Source organism: Mastigoproctus giganteus, chromosome 6 (assembly GCF_048544385.1).
Source record: "Mastigoproctus giganteus isolate SK-2022 chromosome 6, ASM4854438v1, whole genome shotgun sequence".
Classification (NCBI taxonomy): Eukaryota; Metazoa; Arthropoda; class Arachnida; order Uropygi; family Thelyphonidae; genus Mastigoproctus; species Mastigoproctus giganteus.
The window spans coordinates 80,295,411-80,316,020 of NC_143580.1; the positions used below are offsets into that span (position 1 = coordinate 80,295,411).

The 20,610-nt window shown below is 39.8% G+C and overlaps 1 protein-coding gene across 1 annotated transcript in view; it reads left to right on the forward strand.

The window, feature by feature from the left end:
• LOC150084430 (uncharacterized) overlaps positions 1 to 3,883 on the forward strand; it is a 256,526-nt gene extending 252,643 nt beyond the window's left edge. Inside the window, exon 9 of the mRNA XM_090376228.1 lies at positions 3,697 to 3,883. Coding sequence (XP_090232354.1) covers positions 3,697 to 3,883 — 187 coding nt within the window. The remainder of the gene's footprint in view (positions 1 to 3,696) is intronic.
• The last annotated feature ends 16,727 nt before the right edge of the window (positions 3,884 to 20,610 follow it).

Genomic DNA, 20,610 nt, shown 5'->3' on the forward strand with positions numbered 1-20,610 from the left:
AAATTCAGTATTTCTGTGGCTTTTCTTTAACTCTATTTGGCCGCCTATAGTTAATGGGTGCTGATGGCCAGGGCCACATTCACCACGTGTTAATTACGCCTCTGCTGCGCCGCATTACCCGAAGAATTTTTCATGATATGAGCGGGTAATAAGCACAAAGGATGCAAAGTACTTGAAAGTACAGAAAGGCCTGCACATTACAGGCAGGTGTCACGGATGGAAAATGGTGTCCTCTCAGTGATTTATAGAAAAATTACTTTAAGAGAAAGATTATGAATTCAATATGTAAGGTAATTGTGAGACTACACTCAGAACACTATATCAAGATATGGAGGCCATTCAGGCCACATATTAAAAAAGGTAATCTTAGTGAAAAGTTCAAAGATGGTGAACACTTCTGGAGAAATCAATAAAAGGGAACCCATACCAGATAAGACTTCTGATATGGGGGCTACAGAACTTAGTAACCTCTGGGAGTGATATAAGTTTATAAGGCTCTGCGTGAGGATAGCAAATTGAATGAAAAATGAAGTTTTCAGATGTTAATGACAATTGAACTAGGAGACAATGTATATGTTAATCGCCAAAACATTAAGGCTGTGGGGCGTCAGTATATCGTGTCTGTAACTGTGTGTATTTTTTGATAGGTTTGCTGTTTCCGGGAGGAAAAACTATGTACCCCTTGCCTGAGACAAATTCAGCCACATTATGAAAACAAAATTCATAAAATATTCCTCGCGTCATTGACGGGATTCGAACATTCTTTCCGCCTGGGCTGGGCAGGGCCTCAGTTCGAACTTTCGAGCCAACAAGCTGTTAATCATTGGAATAAGTTGCCTCTATGGATAGTTGATGCTGACCACTTGGGAAGATTTAAAGGCCAGCTTGGATCTGCAGTTACTGGAGAAGGATAATCAATGGAATCTTTCTCAGTGCAAGATGAAAATTCCTTCTCTGCCTCCTTCCAGGACAAACCTCATCCGCTGTTTATTGCTTTCCCTTCCCATTTCAAATGTCGTCTCCTTTCATTTCTTCCAGTTTTCAAGGGCTAGCCTTGTGCAGCCCCGGAAATAGGAGAGAGGTGGCCCATTAATAGTTCCTTGGCAGACGCTCCCGGGGTGTCTTTGATGATTAAAAGTACATGATGATTAAAACTTACAAAGTTTTTGTATGCTGCTACAACAACACGTGAATATCCTTGAAACACTGCTTTAAATACTCTCCATTTTAACCCTTTCCCTTAAAATATTCTGCCCCCCCCCGCCGCTTTTAACAATTACCCTGTTTTATTTTCTTTGAGCAATTTCGTCTTTTCGTGCGTTTTAAGATTTAGAACCAAGGGAACAGCCACTGTCGTAACTATAAAAAGTGGGCCCCAATTCAAAGTTTAGTGTGCCCCCCCCCCCCCTGAAAATATTTGTTTTGGTAAAATTAAAAAAAAAAATCTTTAAAAATTGCCCTGGGAGCTGCAGCTATGCCAATACCATTTCACCTCTATTCACTGCAGTTTCACTTGTGCTATGCAGCTAGCAAACAATAAACATGCTTTGTGTGAAAAAAAATTATTGTTAATTAAGTAGACATAGTAAATTTTATCATAAACATCACTAAAAAAAACTTACATTTTTATTCAATTACATTTTTTTCTGTTTCGGGCAGTGAGACCTAATGCACAGCAGTGGCTGCATTGGCATAGTTAGGCCACTGGGGGGACATACAGTCTTCCAAGTGATCGCTGCTCCCAAGTTGCTAAGGAAGCTAATCAGAAAATATTTTGACAGCATGAAACTGAACGCGCTGCCTTCAGTACACGCAGACACTCACGCACATGATTAGCTTGACAGTTTTGGCTAGTGGCATGTGAAGCACGAGTGGATATGAGGAAAACCATTAGAGCCGCATCAGTATGAGACACATACGTGTATGTGTCCACCTATGGAAGGAGGGAAATGGATTGTGATTTATTATTATTATTTATTTATTTATTTTTTTTGCTTGATGCAGCAAAAGTCATGCCTTCCTTGTACCATTAACCAATACTAATAATTTAATTAATTAACTAAATATTATTATGGTTATAATATTAATTAATATTTCATCGAATCATTATTTGATAATTAAATTGATAAATGTATTTAATAATAATTTAAATAAATAATTTATTTTATTAAATTAATGTAAATCAAAAAGTGAATTTCGCCATCGGTGTCAAGAAATCCTAGTTGCACCTCCGCGACACAATAGTTGATGTATTCGTTGTTCGATGAGATGATTCACCGTGTTTCAGACGAGGACGCAATTTAATCTTTGTCTGAACTTATATCGCTTCCTTCCAGGGCTGGGTCTAGGTAGGCAACATTAGCTCCCCTAAAATCAAAATAATTTGGATTTTTTTTTACTGCTACATGATAAGCTTTAAAGTTTTTGTATGCTGCCACAACAACACATGAATATCCTTGAAACACTGCTTTAAATACTCTTCCTTTAACTTTTTCCCTTAAAAAATTCTGCTTCCCCGCTTTTAACAATTACTCTGTTTTGTTTTCTTTGAGCAATTTCGTCTTTTCGTGCGTTTTAAGATTTGGATCTTCTTCTTCTTCCAGTCACATAGCTCCCTGAGGTGCTGTTGTGGTCACCAACAAATTCCTCCAACTGCATCGATCGTGTGTTATACGAGCAGCATCGCAAAGTGTCATTCCCAGAAGTTCACTGATCCCATCCTTCCACCTAGTTGCAGGTCTTCCTCTGCACCTCTTTCCCTCGGTTTTTCCTTCCATTATATTCTTCAACGGAAAGTTTTCTTTTCTTACTATATGACCAAAAAACTTGTTTTCTTTTGTTGATGCTATGAAGAAGAATTTTAGGCCTGCCAATTTTATTCAATATCCATTCATTTGTTCTTCGATCCAAGTAAGAAATACGCATTTATTCTCCTGTAACACCACATTTAAAATGCCTCAATTTTCTTCCTGTCAACTCTTTTCACACATCCATAAGTGGCAACTGGAAAAATTAACGAATCAATGCTTCTCAGTTTTATCTTTAGGGGCAGATCATGATCAAGATTTGGATAGCTTCTCATAAATAATCGATACCAGGCATATCCTACAAGTTTAGTATTATTATTATTATTATTGAGAGGATGACCAATGCTTTATTTTCCGCGATGCTCAACACGTTAGTGGAAATCCAAATTTCTCAACCTGACGAATGTATTGAACTAATTTTTTTTTTCTAACCAGCCTTCTGCACCTATATATATATAGAAAAATATAAATGGAACCAAACATATTTTAAAATAAATATTATGGGGAAAGATGCAACTTGTGGCATCATACCTCACATATTCTTTGTCCCAAGTATGGGAGTAAAATGTCTGTGCTATTTATGACAAGCCAGGTCCTCCACATGTTACTGTAATATACATCAGAATGTATTTACATTTGCAGCGGTGAAATATTTGTATTGAAACTATCAATTAAAGCTCTTATTTACTAAGATCTGAAAATTATATCGGCTTCAAAATTTGCTTTCCCTGCTGAACTATCACTTGTTACATGGAAATAAATTAGCAGATAGTAAACAATAACTACTTACTCTACTTACCCTATATGTTTTATGTTCTCTTTTTTGTTTAAGTTTTAAAATATTCAGAATTTTTGTAGACTTTCTATTTAAAAAATACTTCCTTTCCAGCTTTGCAGCAGCAATGATTGGCGCTGTAATTAGAGGACTAAATGAAGATACCAGCATTGAAGTGGGAAAACAGGCTGCCCTTCTGTCTCTAGCTTCTCGCGTCACTGTTCCAAATACTGTCTCGCCATATCTCTATGCTACATCTTGTAATGCTGATAACTTGAAGCCACGGTTAATTCCATATTAAAAATGTCTTGTATAGATCGCTTGTAGGAATAACTCCATTGCAGACCTAAGGGACGGCAGCCATTTTGTATCTATACATCGACTGAGGGCAAAAACAATTATATTTAAAAATTGAAAGAATTAAAATTATTTTGAGCATAATCTTTTCCATTATGTGTTACTATCATTCTTAGATAAATAAATTTCATTGTACCTTGGGAATTTCAGAAGTTTACTACAAGTATATAGCAACATGAGTAGTTGTTGTGAGTGCGCTCCCATTTGTGTGTGGTCAGATGGATATTCTGTGATAAAGACGCCACGGGCAGTTGGCCAAAAAAGTTGGCCACGGGCAGCCATGGAAGGACGACGTTCCAGAATTAAAATTTCTAAGAGCAGTTAGATAATATTAATGAAGTTGTAATTCCAACGTCGGAACATTTTCTTACTGTATCGGAACACTTAGAAAATAAAGTTGCATTTTCAGTATTAAAAAAAAAAATAAAATTGAAGTTGGTTACTGTAAGAAAGGAAAGTGGGAAGGTTATCCAGAGGCGGACTGGCTCAAGCTACTGGACAATGATCTTCCGGGGCCAATGACATGATAAGTGATTCATGAACTTATCATGACATGATAAGTGATTCAGATCGGGCCAAAATCGTTAGAAGCTGCTGGTGCCAAAACCTGCCCGCCCGGCCCTGCGGTTAGCTATTTGATTTTTTCATTGAAGAGGCCTCTGGAGTCAGGAACTCTATAATTCATCTGTGATGCTACTAAAACACTGACTCAACTCTGTATAAAATGCCTTTATTGTAATAATATAAAATTATAATAAAACATATGCGTACTGATCGTATAAACTGTATTTTAAAATATTAAAATAACAGCACGGGTTTCACTATAACATGATTTTCAATTAAGTTTAAGTCTGCGACAAGGCCTTTGGTATCATAATACATAGTCGTAAAGTTTGTTTTATGACTATAATGTTCCATCGTCCTGAAAGCTCCTGTTTGTTTATATTTTTGTATCTTAACTTATAATAAATTTATTAGTTTTCAGAAGAAGCAATAAACTTTGACTAATTTTAAGTCGAAAATTTACAGTAATAGCCTAGACACGTACTCCACATATATGCTGCATTGTAGCCTGGGTATGCGTACATATATGCTGCGGTGCCAACTCTACTGTCTCACATGCACATGTGCCAATAGCTCTCCTCAGGTAGTCAACGTCAACAGTGTTCATTGTTCCATCCTGACGAGACAAGGTAATAAAAGCTTTTCAAACTTTTTATTTCACAATTTATTTTTAGCCCTTTAAATACGAAACAATGAATTGTTTCGTATTTAAAATAAAAGGAAAAGTAATAAAAGGAAAAGGGATGAGAAGAAATTCAACCTGCACGGCTCTGATGGGAGACAAACGATTCGCCGTAGACATGGTGAAGAATATCATCCAGACTGTATGGTGTCTACAGTGAAATTCCCTACCAGCCAAATGATATGGGGGTGCATTTCGTATCGCGGATTATGTCACGTGCAGTTTATAAAAGATTCCGTAAATGCCAATGGATACCTGGCTATATTGGAAGGCAAATTGCTGCCAACCATGAGAGACAATTTCAACCTGTCATGTAACTGCATCTTTCAAGACGACTCTGCTCCTTGTCATCAGACGAAAAGTGTAAATACGCACTTCTGTAGTTACTTTAGCTTCATTTCTGCATTAGAGGTTCGACAGTAATGTGTTTACATTTGATACAGGAGAAAAAAAAGGAAGAACGGTCCATTACAACTCAACAGACCAGGAAACAGCCCGGACGTGAATCCTATAGAGAACTGTTGGCATCGTGTGGAATCTGAGTTGCCAGAAAGAAACCAAAGACCCTTCGTGAACTTCAGGAAGCCATAATTCGTGTTTGGAACCACGAACTATCAGTTGATTATCTTCAGAAATTGATCTTGTCAATGCCTCGACGGTGTGCTGCTGTCATCAGAGCCAGAGGCGGTTCAACTAAATATTAGTTTGCACCTGGTGAACTTTTCATTTTGTTTTCCATTTAAAATGATAAACTGAAGAAAATTGAGGACTTCTGATAACATTTCAGCCGTAATTGTCGTGTTTATCAAACCTGTTGTATAAAGGTTGCAAATGCTCATTTCGGAATACTTTGAGAGCATCTGTCAAATATTACTTAGTTTTGCCTTAAGAAACGCTAGGTGAACTCCAATCTTGGATGCATGGGGATTACGTATTGAACACGGTTTTGCATTAAACATATAAATTTATTAAACTGGCCAGTACAATACATCAAAAGATATAGGCATTCAAAATTGTTTCTCCTTTTCTTGACGACTCTGTAAAGGTGTTTTTCACTGGCGTAGCCACCACTAACAGGCAGGCAAGGCAATTGCCTCCGGGCTTGGGCCCTTTCGGGGTCCGGCGTCTTTGGCTGTCTCCTGTTTTTGCAATTTTCATTAAGTAGGGGTTCGAACATGTTCTTTGCCTCCGGGCCCAAAAAAGGGTAGCTGCGCTAGTGGTGTTTTTCATTTTTACCTCGCGTGGAGGAAAATTGTTTGGATGACTAAATTTTTTCAGTATTTACAAATAGATAATGAATGATTATTTAAATCATTTAATGATTTAAATAATCATTTATTTAAATAATAAAAAAAAAATTAAAAGAATGATTTAAAGAATCGGTGAATGTTAAAAATGATATAAAGAATGAACGAGAAACATGATATATAAAGAATGAATGATATATCTGTTTATTGTGCCAACCAGTGTGATTTCCCAATGAATGGACGTGGTTTCACAATGACTAGAAGCGTGTACATAATTGCGCAATAATATATGTATACAGCGCTTTAAAATCTGTTTATGTAACTAACATTAAAAGCTGAGAGGTTGGCTTAATAATAGTTTAACAATGGTTATCTTTAAAGATGATGATGGGTACTGTTCCTATCCGGGGACCATAGTGATTTAAATTAAGCTCCGGTGTATACTCCAGTACGATCACACAAAGTTAGTAGAGTGTACAATATTATTATTATTATTATTATTATTATTAGCCATATAGTGCAAGGAAGCCTGAGGCTTATGCTGCACCAGCCTAAAAAAAAAAAAAAAATTCCTGCGTTATCCTGAAAGAGAGAGAGAAGTAGAAGGGAATCACCAAGAAAGCAAGAAAGAGAAGAATGATGATATCCAGCTCAGGACCCTGGGTTTGCCAAGCCCATACTCACCAGACGTGAGCCCCTAGGGATATAAAATGAATAGAAGAACATCACCGTATTTATCAGTCTTGAAGACTTGACTCATGGTCAATTCAAACACCTGGTACTAATGTACTCCCGCGTTTGACTATTCGGCTACTGCGATTGCAAAATTGCTGATTAATGATTTTACTCCCGATTCTTTTAAGAAAAAGCAATAAAGACAGGGTGGCCATATTTTGAAAATTTGTAAGCAGGAAAACTTGATACGAAACGAAATGTGTAGAATAGCATTTTTTCACCTCAAAAAGCAAAAGAAAAATATAATATTACCATTAAAATACATTTTTTATCATTCATAGTATTTATTTGTTATATGATTGTTGTTAATATGTATTTGTCCTATATAAACTACAGGGTGTCTCAAATATATTGGTACAAACGTTTAGGGGAGTAGGTAACATCTAAAGGAATGTGAATCGCATATGAACCCATAACCGGAAATGCCACGGGAAAGTAGTAGCAGAGGTACAAGAAGCAGAAATGACACAAGACAGTAATTAGTGGCAAACATTTATTTGACATAATATTAACAATGGAGTAAGAGATGGATACATTTCATGATGTTACAACAGATGCTCGAAGGTTCCACCATGAGACGCGATGCATGCGTGACACCGACGCAGCATGGATTTGTGGACACGGTCGAACACACCTGGAGTTTCTTTGACAGTAGCAGCAGGGCAGACGAGTCTCGCCACGAGATCCATTTCCGTCTCCACAGGCGATTCATACACGATAGATGATTTGAGGGCCCACAGAAAGATATCAAGGCTCGATAAATCAGGTGAGCGTGGGGGCCAGGCAACGGGTCCACCACGGCCAATCCATCGACGCCCAAAACGCCTGTTCAAATGATCACGAACACACCTTCCATAATGGGCAGGCACCCCGTCATGTTGAAACCAAATGTTGCGTCTCACATTTGCTGGAACATCGTCAAGTAACACTGGTAGAACTTATTCAAGAAAGATCCGATATTTAGCAGAGTTCATGCGGGATGGTAACAGGTATAGGCAGAGTAAGCAGTCACCGACCATACCTGCCCACACATTTATTGCGAAGCGATGTTGTGCCGCATGGTGGCGCACGCCGTGTGGATTGTCGTGAGCCCACACATGAGCATTGTGCTGATTGAATAAGCCTTCCGAGTGAAATAAGCCTCATCCTTGACCAAAACATAGGCTGGAAAATTCAAGTCTTGAACATTTTCTTGGAGAAACCACTTCGCAAAAGCCACACGTGCAGGATGATCTTGGGGGAGCAGTAACTGAACCCTTTGGAGATGAAAGGGGTGTAAGGAAGCGTCGTGCCAGACACGCTGTACACTGCAACGAGACACTTCTAAGGCAGAGGCAATGGCACGTGTGCTGGTAGTAAGATTATTCTGGACGGCATTCAACACACTCTTCCATGGCGGGAGTTCGCGTCGAACGTGGTCTGCCCGCACTACTCCTGTTACCTCTAAATAACCCATAATCGCACAAATTTTGATGCACACGCGCAAACAAACGGTGGTCCGGTACACGTCTGTCTGGAATGCGTTCTCCATAAATTCGTTGAGCGGCTCGTCCATTGCCCTCTGCTAATCCATACACTAGGTGCATTCTGCCAGCTCACAGTTCGTATATCGATGCATGCTCTTCGTGCGGCGACTACTGCTTCAATGAGTAAACCAGAAATTTTCCCTCTCGGGAACTGATGAACAGCGCCGTCTACCGACTTACGGTGAGGTTTCCGGTTATGGGTTCCTATGCGATTCACATTCCTTTAGATGTTACCTCCCTCCCCTAAACGTTTGAACCAATATTTTTGAGACACCCTGTATAATGTTATTTATCAGTTATTTTAAAAATAGCAAGGAAGATTGCTTTTACTTTATATATTTTTCTTTAGATTTCGTTAGTTTTAAAATTTCTTCCCCTTCGAAAGATTTAAAAAAATTTTTGAATTCTCAGCAGGCCATGTTATACTTTTCTTTCACCATAAGTTCGGCTTCTAAATTTTCTAATGAAAGATTGTCTGTCTTTCCGCCGAGCAGTTTTCATTAAGCTGAAAACCCTTTCTGATGAAGCATTTGAATGTGGAATGCTTAATATGGAGCTTACAATTTGAGACAAATTATTTGCCTCCTGAAATTTTGAGAAAAATTGCACCCATTTTTTCTTAAAACACATTTCTTTTCTTTTCTTTTTTCTTTTTTTTTTTTTGTCATGTTAAGGTAATACGTGTAAGAGCAAACAAAATTAGAGAGAAGAGAGAGAGAGAGAGAGAGAGAGAGAGAGAGAGAGAGAGAGAGAGAGAGAGAGAGAGAGAGAGAGAGATGCAGAGACTAGAGTTTCCCAAAGTGTGGGTGCGTTCCTCTTTGGGGCACACATGGTTTTTTGGGGAGAGTATGTTGTTTTTATGAAGCGCTCTTTTTTAATGACCAAGCCATCCCACTCTGATCAAGCCATCCGACTAATCCAGGTATGAAGCTTATTTTATTTCAACCTTTGAGATTAAATGTATTGATGTATATATAAATTTATAAACGTATGTCTACTCATAACTAAATTTTGGCACTTGTTCTTCTTAAGGGGGCGTGAAATTACAGAAATATTTTAAGGCGGGGCCAAGATATAAAAGTCTGGGAACTCTGGCATAAATCTGTATACCGTAGTTCACAGAGTAGTAACATACTTCTCTGTGCCGTAGTTGATGCGCGGGTAACACAGTGATATCGTTACCGTTCTCCCCACACCGGCTGGAAAAGGCCCAGGTTGGAATCCCGTCGATGACGCGAGGAACTTTAATGGGCTTTTTTCACTCCGTGGCTGAGTTAGTCGGTCTCAGGCGTAGATAGCAAGGTTTTTTCCCCCCAGAAACTGAGGTTTTTCGTCCAGCAAAAACAGGCAAATCGACCAGAGAACACGCAATTTATAGACAAAATACATATATGTATTAGAAATAATGGGTGGCCCTAATATAATAGTTTCAGTTTTTTTTTTTTTAATTCATTCCCATCACACTTCTCCAAGCCGAAAAGGAAAATAGAGGTAGTTTTGTGTGTATGCGTGGGGTGAAGGGGAAATGAAAGAGAGAACTCCCCTTCCGTGAGGAAAGCCTTCCTTACCTACATGGCAAAGGTGTGTTTTGTCTATTACATGATGCCTTCTACTCTTTGAATAGGTAGGAGGTTTCATATAATGGTCAATTGTATTAACAGACCGGTACGTCTGTCTACGCTTTATCAACGAAGATCAACTGAACTCGAATTGCTCAATCAGATGACATTCCTACCTTATTATGTGTCTACAGAGGGTGGTTTCAAAGCAAGGCTGAAAGTACCACAGAGTAGTAAATTACTACTCTGTGGAAGTACTGTACAATACGAAATGTTTTTGTAATTCGAACTGGGAGTCTTGACGTATCATAATTTCGTATCAGAAAACATTCGATAGAAAAAATTAAAATAATTATTGAAAAAAAAAAAAAAACCCTGTGCTTGTCTCATGATTTGCCATCATTAATTTATTTTTAAATTTTTGTAATTTAAAGCAAGACTGTATTATTGTTAAAATACACACAAAACTTTCAGTTCTAAGAAATTTTTTTTTTTTTTTTTCATGTGCAGGTCTAAAAATTCTTTGCGAGTCACTAAAAAAGAATATAAAAATGCTTTAGACAGCTGGTGCTCTCCTAGAAACTTTTAAAATTCCTGAAGAGAATCTGACAGCTATTCTTCTAATAATATTATTTCTTAAAATGTTAATGTTTTCGCACAGTACATTTGTACAGTACAAATTCCAAAAATAGGGGCTAATCTATCTTCGGAGTTTGTGGAGTGCAGACTTTATTGGTTAAGATTGAGACCTAATTGGTTAAGGTAAACTTCCATCTCTTGTTTCATATCGATCAGTCCTGTGATAAATACGGCGTCATCACTGGCAGTAACTGGCATAAGGATCTTCACATCGTCAGATTAGATCTAGAAGATCTGGGTTGCTCTTCATCAAGGTGAAGAGGAGCCCAGAAAGAAACCCCAGCCGAAATCTGTCTGGTCAACACATATCCCCTTACTAACACCTTGACTACTAGATCTTGCTGAAGTGAAGAAAGGAATTAGAGGATGTCCTCTCTGATTTGGCAGGGTTTTGAAGCAGATGAGGAAGTGAGAACATCTGAAGAGAAACAAATGCAGCCTCTATGTCAATATAGGTTGCTACAAGTTCGGCTCTGCTTTTTAAAAGTAGAGAGGACAATGATGGCAGCCAGTATTGTTGGTAACGGTAGATCTCTGTTCTGGTGAGTAATGGATCTGAGGGGACTTATTTCTGAGAATTTTTTTGTTCATGATGGGGAAAAGAGCATTCTTTTAAGATATTAGAGGAGTCTGAGATGAGGGTTTTACTGTGGGAGGATTAACTTTTGGTAAGAGTTATATTGCAGGCTTTCTATAGTAGTAGAAAGAAATGATTGAATAGAGCAGCATTGTAAATGATCATAAAATTATCCATTATATAGTGGCTTAATTATTTTTAATCACTTTATGATGAACTGGGATACACCATCTTTCCCTGCTGTTCCTGTAGTCCATGTCAGATTGGTAGCAGCTGTCAGCTGTTTATAGTGACGGATTTTGTTTCTAGTATCTCATGCTGATATGCGCTTTGTGGTATGGATGGAACATCACGAGGTTCTTCCTGGGGGCAGTAGCGAATCTGGCAATCAAGCCAGTGACGTGGTCCAGTTGTCGAGGAAATTCAATCTGCTGATTCTTTTAAGGGATGTTTCTAATACTCACGGTTCTGCCAACATTCTTCTTAATGGTTTGAGACTTCAAGCGATTGAAAGTGGCACGTGAATTGGAGTAGGTACTTCTGTCATTGTAGTCTGTCATGAAGTAGGTACTTCTGTCATTGTAGTCTGTCATGAAGTAGGTACTTCTGTCTCCTTCTCTCCACAAGCAGTTGCTTGTGGAGAGGAGATTATAATTTCACTATATAAAGCGATTATGAGACTGCACTCGGGACACAGTGTGTAAGCTGCACATAAATCTCCCACGGCATCAACTTTAGTTGTGGCATCAGAGATTTTCAACTCCTAAACTAAACATACGCAAAAAAAAAAAAAAATCTGTATACAGAACAATCAGTAATCCGAAATAACTGATTTGTGACCTTCGCGCGTGGAGGAAGTACTAAGAATGGCAAGAAGAGAATTTTTGCTAAACAAAAGATTTCGTTAATAAATATAGTAGGTACATTGTGAGACTGCTTGTATATGTTTTGGAGGCGTTGCTTTTCATTAAAATTCTTCATTATCTACCATAATCTGCACTATGGGGAGATTGTGATTTTTCTTGAAGTGCATAGGATGTCACCATACTCAGGACCTTCACTGTTGACCCAGCTTAGGACTCTACTTAGGACCTCGACACTTAGTACTGTCTAGTGCAGTTCGAATTACTACCAACTTTGCAATTTTAATCTTCCTTCTTTAGCTTCCTCTGTTCTGTCTACATATTACGTCTTTGACACTAGTGCTTTTCTGGTGTCTGTCTTATGTTATTAATCATGTTTTTCTGACAATGAGTCAGTTCTCATAGTGTAATTTTTCTCCTTTTATTTTCCTCCTTATTCTATTGTCCTATCTAGTCTGTGAAAGCGTGTGAACGAGTCTGTGAGTAGTCAGCTGCCATAAATTACTATAAAAACTACAGATTTTTTTTTATAATAATGTAGTAAGTATTTTATTTCAAAAAAGTTTGAAGTTCAGCAAATTTGAGTGCCTTGTTATGGTAGATTTCAATCTGCCCCTTAATGACTGGAATGGTTGCAAAAAAACTAACATGGGCGACAAAAATTTTTAAATGAACTAGATGATTTACCTGCATGTTAGGAAAAGTACTAGAGACAACAATATACTACGCCTCATCATCACTCATGATCGGTATAATATTGGATAGAAAATACAGCAAAGTTTATACAGTGTAGACAGGTATCAAGGATAGCTGATGGTGCCTTGTAAATGATTCATGAAGCAACTGCTTGTGGAGAGAAGGAGATTATAATTTCACTATATAAAGAAATTATGACACTGCACTCGGGACACAGTGTGTAAGCCGCACATAAATCTCCCACGGCATCAACTTTAGTTGTGGCACCAGAGATTTTCAACTCCTAAACTAAACATACGCGAAAAAAAAAAAAAAAAAAATCTGTATACAGAACAATTAATAATCCAAAATAAGTGATTGTGACCTTCACGCGTGGAGGAAGTAGTAAGAATGGCAAGAAGAGAATTTTTGCTAAACAAAAGATTTCGTAAATAAATATAGTAGGATACTTTTCATCCCAGGCTACTGCGCCCGAGTTAAATGATGCCGTGAAATTCTGGAGGGACTGTTATTCGGCTTCTACTGTTATGCTGTCAGTCAGTATTGTTTTTGTGGAATCCTATAATGAGCATTTTACAATCACCTCCCCCACCCCAGATAATTAAGAGCCATGGAGGTTAATTTATAAATTACCTTGTGTCAAAATGAAAAAAATAAGTAAAATTCGGTATTCATTTGGAGAAGGAGAGGAAGAGTGATTTACATGGGAAGGTATTGTAGAAACTATCTTGGAACACCTGACACTGCACGAAAAAGATAACGAACAGTCAGAAGAAACTAAAAATTAAAATTGATAATGGAAATTACTGCTCTAGGGATGATGAAGAGGAATTTAGGATGGAAGAGTTAGCTGGAGCAATAGATAGGATCAGAGGGAATAGGAGGATAGGTACCTTGGAATTGGCCTTATTGAGGGTGAGTTGATAAAAAGGTTGTTTCGGGTTCTACCATATCATCTATTATGCTTATACAATATATGCTTAAGAGATGGAATCTATCTTCATAGATGAGTGAGTGGAAGGCAGCATTGCTGAAATTAATATTGAAATCATCTGCTAAGCCGTAAAATAAGCCAGATTCCTATAGGCCAATTGCATTCTTGTCGGGGCTGAGAAAGCGTATGAGCGGTTGTTGTCAGAGGGCATCGAGAATATAATTGAAAAAAATTTACTTATACACTAGTGTGCAAAACTTCAGGACCAGTCAGGTTTTCACCTATAGCTTCTCATAGGAGTGGCCTAGATATGGGAAAAGCATACCAAAGGAACCTTGTGAGGTACAGAAATGATGAAGGAAACAATCCCGACAAAACAACGGAAACAAAACGGTACAGAGGGACTTTATTCAAAAATGGCAACATAGCACTGGCTGCCATGATAGAGATGCATCACTGCCAAAGATGGAACAATAGGAAGCGGTGGTCCTCAGCAGGATATATGGCCACCCCTAATGTTGATGCCTGCTTTGCACCGCCTGTCAATATTTAGAATAATGTTGCTGATAAGTTCTTCCGGTAACATCGTCCGTTCCTCTGTCAGCGCCATCTTCAGCTGGTGAACATTTTCTGGTGGGTGTTGACGTGCCGCTAGGTGTCTCCCCAGAGCGTCCCATATGTGTTCAGTGGGATTTAGATCACCGAAACGGGCAGGCCAATCCATTCGAACACTGTCCTCACTTTCCAAAAGCATATCAACAATTGCAGCGCGATGGGGTGTAGCGTTATCATCCATAAACACGAACTCGGGGCCAATGGCACCTCGGAACAAACGCACATGGGGAAGAATTATCTCAGTACAGTAGCATGCACCGGTTACAGTACCGACTACTTCCATCCAAGATAACGCCTCCCCGAGAATATCTGGACCACCATATCGATCTCTTTCAGTGATGTTTGCGAGGTGATACCGTGTGCCAAGCTCGCCAGATTAGCTGACGTCCAGAATCGCTGCTGAGACTGAATCTACTCTCATCATTAAAGAGTACCTTATCCCATTCCGCTGCTGTCCAGTCCTTGTGTTCGATGCACTACAGTAAACGGTGTCTCGGATGGCCAGGTGCTAAAGGAACACAGCGTACTTGCCGTCGGGCAAACAGTCCACGATTGTGGAGTCGCCTGGCCACAGTAAACCGCGATATTCTGCATCCTGTGCTCCTGTGCAGCTGGTTTGCAATGGATCCCGTTGTCTGTTAACGGTCCCTCTTGACCTTTAGACAGAGCGGTCATCATTGTGCGTTGTTTTTCGTGGACGACCGCCACTGTTCCTTCGAACAGCTGTATCTGTCGTTCTGAAAGCCGACGACACACATAAGACGATGCTATGGGCGATACTGAACTCTGCAGTCAGACACCTCACACCTCGAGCTTCCTAATTATTCGACCCTGGGAAAAGTCATCCAGATGTTGTCTACTGGCTATTTCGTTGTCTGTAGCACTGTATGAAACCAATCGAACGTCTGTAACAATCGTGCTCACCATTCGGTAATTTGCACTTAACTGCTGCTTTTATCTTCTTATGTGAGCCCTGTCATCACGATTCAAATTTTGGCATGTGCACCAGCTTTCTACTGAACGACCACAGTTATGCCAATCGCCAGAGGCTGTTTTGTTTGGTTTTGTGGTTGTAGAAATAGTGTTGGCCTTTAGAAATAGTGTTGGTCTTTACGTTTTGCACATCAATGTAGTCATTGGGCCTATAACACACCCCTACTCTCAATTTTGCTTTCGCAATGCTTATGTCACACCAAACTGACTCGACACTGCTTTGTCCACCCAAGTCAACTGGCTGTACTTCTTTTGATTTTACGTGTTTCTTAACTGATAGCATAACCCCTCCTCCCTTCCTATTCTGTCATTCGTTCCTCTAAATCACAAGACCACCTACAATAAAATTAAACTTTATGCCCATACGGCTGCACACTGAAGTCAAGCTCCTAGGTATCTTCTTAGACTCGGGGCTTACCTTCCACCACCACCTAAAGTATCTAGCCAACAAAATTCAAAGGTACAGTGCTATGATAAGGCGAGTCAGCAGGGCAGACTGGGGGCTGAAGCACAAAGCTCTTACTCTGATATACCAAGCGGCATACGTGCCAATTGTGTGTTATGGTGCCTCTATCTGGTACCGAAAAGCCATCCTAGCAAGAAATAAACGTAAGCTGGATTCAATCCAGAGATTCATGCTCCTTTCAATTTGCAGGGCGTGCCGCACCGTCAGCACCCCTGCTCTGCAGGTATTAACTGGATATCAGCCACTATACTTAGAAGTGGTTAAAAGAGGGCTTTTTTATCACTTAAGGAAGGGAGTTCCAACCCAACTGCTAAATTTTCAACTTGACACCACAAACGTCACCAGGCAGGAAAGACAACGGATAACCCAACATCTACAAGAGATATGGCAACATGACTGGGACACTACAACAAAAGGGCCCATCACAAAACGATTCCTTCCATCCATAAGCTCAACTCACCCAGAACCTCCACCCTGGTTTTCGCCTGGCCTCCATGTGACCTTTATCATCACCGGCCATGGACCCTTCCAACAAAAACTGACCGCCATGGGAATCGAGAATGATCCACGTTGCCACTGCGGCGAAGAGGAGTCCTGGGGGCACCTCATGTATGAGTGCCCCAGCTACGACAACATTAGGCTTAAATTCCTCACCACGATACAGAGAAACCCTCGTAATCAAGAATCCACTCTGCTACTCGAGGAACATACCTATAAGGCATTAACCACCTACGCACAGGAAACATTTGCTCTTAGGCGAGTTAAGATTGCAGAACTCAGAGCCCAAGAACTAAACCGGACCGGCGTGGGATAACTCTCTATTCCCCCGGAAAACGCAGACATAATCATGCAAACCCTAATAGGGTAGGATCTATTGCAGGCACCATCCAAGGTGCGGGATGCTGGCACTCCTTGGAGTGCGGGATTTAAGTCATCGCAAACCCGAAATGGGTAGGATATACTGCTGGCACTGACCTCAGTGCGGGATCTACAGGCACTTTGCCATTGACAATTACACAGGGGCACCTGTCCCCTGTGACTTTTTAAACCCACACTCTTTCCTATACTTCGCCCAATCAGGGTGGATTTATTCTCCACTGTCAACCCACCCAAATTCATTCCCCCTCAAGCCCTCTATTCTTCTATGCCCCTCTCTCTCTCCCTTTTTTTTTTTTTTTTTTTTTTTTTTGGTCTCCGTCAGGAAGCTCAGGCAACCCTGGCGGAGGCCAGCCAGAGTATAATGGGCAGCCTGGCTCACCTCCCAGTGGTGGTGGCGGGCAACGTGGGGTTCCCTTAGGGGCCTTGCGGCTAAGCAGCCAGAGACAGAACAACAGACCACAGCACAACTCTGTCACAAACCAGACACCACACTTTTTCTGGCTTTTACAGAGATTCTGTAAATTCTTCACAGAGTACTATGGTGCAGATGTAGGAAACCACCGGTGGCGCCTTCCACAAAACACTATGCCACTATGCCACTATGTACTCCCTAAATTCCATTTCTGCATTCCTTATATCTGTGTGACACTGCGTCTCTGTTATTCCAACAATATCTGCTTTTGATGTATTAGTAGTAGTAGTGGCATGTGATGTGAGAAAACAAGTGTATGAACTTATGCGGCATCAGCCAAAAAAAAATTACAAAATAATTCCCTCTAAATGTTTGTCCAGTTCCTCTTTAAATTTATTTAACCTATCAACTTCTACAACGACAGATGGAAGTTTGTTCCAGCAATTTTGACCAATACCTCAAATTCATCATTTATTTTCCAAACTCCTAGCTTTGGTGTACATGCAAGTATACATCTGTTCTTATTCTTAGCTACTCTAACACAGCCGAAGTATTTACTTGTTCCACAATGACTTCCAACAGTCTTTGAAATCCCCTGCAAATTGTTTTCCAGACTGCTGCTCATTCCAACAGAAGCAGTGCAAGAATCACTTTCATCTCTGCTAGTGGCTACTGTTAATCTATTAGTCCGTGTATCCCCCAAAGCTAACATTTTTCCGATCCACCTAACACTGCCTTGAAAGCATCAGCAAATATTATTGTACCCTTTCTAGTGAAGTGTATCCCATCCTTGCAGAAGCAGTCGCTCCTGTTAAGAAGTATAGACCAGGCTGAGAAAAATTCTACCCCTTGAGTCTTGCACAATCTCTTCAGGGCCGAATTAGTCGACAAGGCTCTCATCATAAACTCCCTCCTGTCGTGTCTGGGCAGAATTGCAGACATTTTCAAATTGAACCCTAACTCAAGGCTTTGCTTCAACATTGACCTGTACTTGTTAAGTAATTCCGTCGGTCTGCTACTCTTAATATCATTAGTGCCAACGAGTACAACAATCTCACCGTTTGTGCCCTTAAGAGATGATATCTCCTGTACAACGTCATAAACCTTTGATGACGTTCGCAGATATACCCTAAGATGGGGGAAACTCCTGGTGCCGTTAGACGCTAAACACACTTTACACTTTGTTCCTCACGTAACATAACAAGTTGATTCGAAATGGTCAACGATGGCATTTTTCTTATTATTACCATGAATACATTTTTGTGAATGTGTGTGGCGTAAGTAGACCTTGTGATTGTTGTTTGGTACATACTTGCCATATCAAGTTAAAGAAAAGACCCAAATAAATGCATTTATAATTTGCTTTAAAAATATGACTGGTGTCACATTTGTAAAGCGAATCGATTTTATATTACAAAACACAGTGTTTCTTCTAGTTTAGTGGATGGGATCTATCCTGTTATATTAAAGGAGGCAGCAAAGGAAGTAAGCAAACCCTTAGCCATAATTATGAAAGCTTGTGGACTCAGGGAAGGTACCCATAGACTGGAGATGTGCAAATGTGACCCCAATTCACAAAGGAGGATCAAAGACTGACACAAATAATTATAGACATGTGAGTTTAACTTCTGTTCCAGGAAAATTAATGCAGGCACTGGTTAAAGAAGCACTGCAGGATCATCTAGACAAGACTTCAGTTATAGCTCGGACACAGCATGGTTTTGTTAAGGGAAAGCCTTGCCTGACCAATTTGATTGGATATTATGATGCAGTCACAAAAGAATTGGATGCAGGGAATAACTTTGATATTATATATTTGGATCTTAGAAAGGCTTTTGATACTGTTGCACATGGAAGACTGCTGCACAAATTGGAGCAGTGTGGCATTGCAGGCAAATTGCTGCCATGGATAAAGGGGTGGTTGAGGGGGAGAAGACAGAGTGGTAATCAATGGACACTGCTCATCGTGGACTAATGTTATTAGTGGAGTCCTTCAGGGTTCAGTGTTGGGTCCATTGTTGTTTTCTCTACGTACAGTGTATTTATAAATGATATTGATGATGGTATATCAAGCTTAATGTCCAAGTTTGCAGACGATACGAAGGTTGGCAGGGTTGTCAAGGACACTACTGACGCTATGCTGCTGCAACAGGATCTAGAAAGGTTGAGCAGATGGGCTGAGAGGTGGCAAATGAAGTTTAACATTGGCAAATGTAAAGTACTACATATGGGAAACAGTAACCCCAGAGTGTCCTATGAACTCTGTGGTACTACACTGACAGTAGTAGAGAACAAAAAGGACCTGGGGGTTATTGTGCAGGCAGATATGAAGTTTTCTGAACAGTGCAGACGGGCTGCAAGAGTAGCTCATGGTGTCTTGTCAATGATATACAGGAATTTTTTTAGGAGGGATAAGGAGGTGATTATTCCCTTGTATAAGGCAATGGTCAGGCCACACCTTGCATACTGTATACAGGTCTGGAGGCCTCATTTTAAGAAGGATGTAGGGATATTGGAGTGAGTACAGAGAAGGGCATCAAAATAAGTGAATGGAACAAAGGGTTGCTCTTACGAAGAGAGGCTTAAGTTTTGCAAATTACAGTGTTTGGAGACTAGGCACCGGCGAGGTGATCTGATAGAGGTGTATAAAGCCCTGAATGGTTCGAGTATGCTCAATGCCGATGGGATTCTTCCTCTTGCTCAGAATAATCACCCGAGAGGGCATAAATTCAAATTGAGGAAAGACAGATGTAGGATAGATGTGTGGAAATTTACCTTTAGCCAGCGGGTAGTTGGTTGGTGGAACAGTCTTCCATCCCTTCCCGTGGAAGTTGATAGCCTAAATAAATTTAAGGCTCAGCTGGACAGGTATTTCGACAGGCTGATGCTGCATAAGCTCGCTTTCTTGAATCATGTGCCTCTACTAATGCTAATGCTAATGCTAATACTGAGGCTCTGGGAAGGGATGCGATTGCCTCACAGAACTGGAGTAAATATTGCAACTATACAGTAGAAGACAAAATATCCCATGTTATTTTTAACTAATATTATGATTATTCTTATTAATGAAAGCAAACTTATGCATTGTAGTCAGGTCTAAATAGCATTATCCTAATCCTAAGATTAGGTGGCAGTTATTTCCTATAATCAATAATTCTTTAGCTTGGTTACCTTCTTCCTTGATGCCTTCATTTTCTTTCAGCTTTGTTCCATTGCTCTTGAGGACAACCCAAGGCAATTGAAACCATCGCTGAATTGGGTCGAAGTTATCTAAAGTGTATACC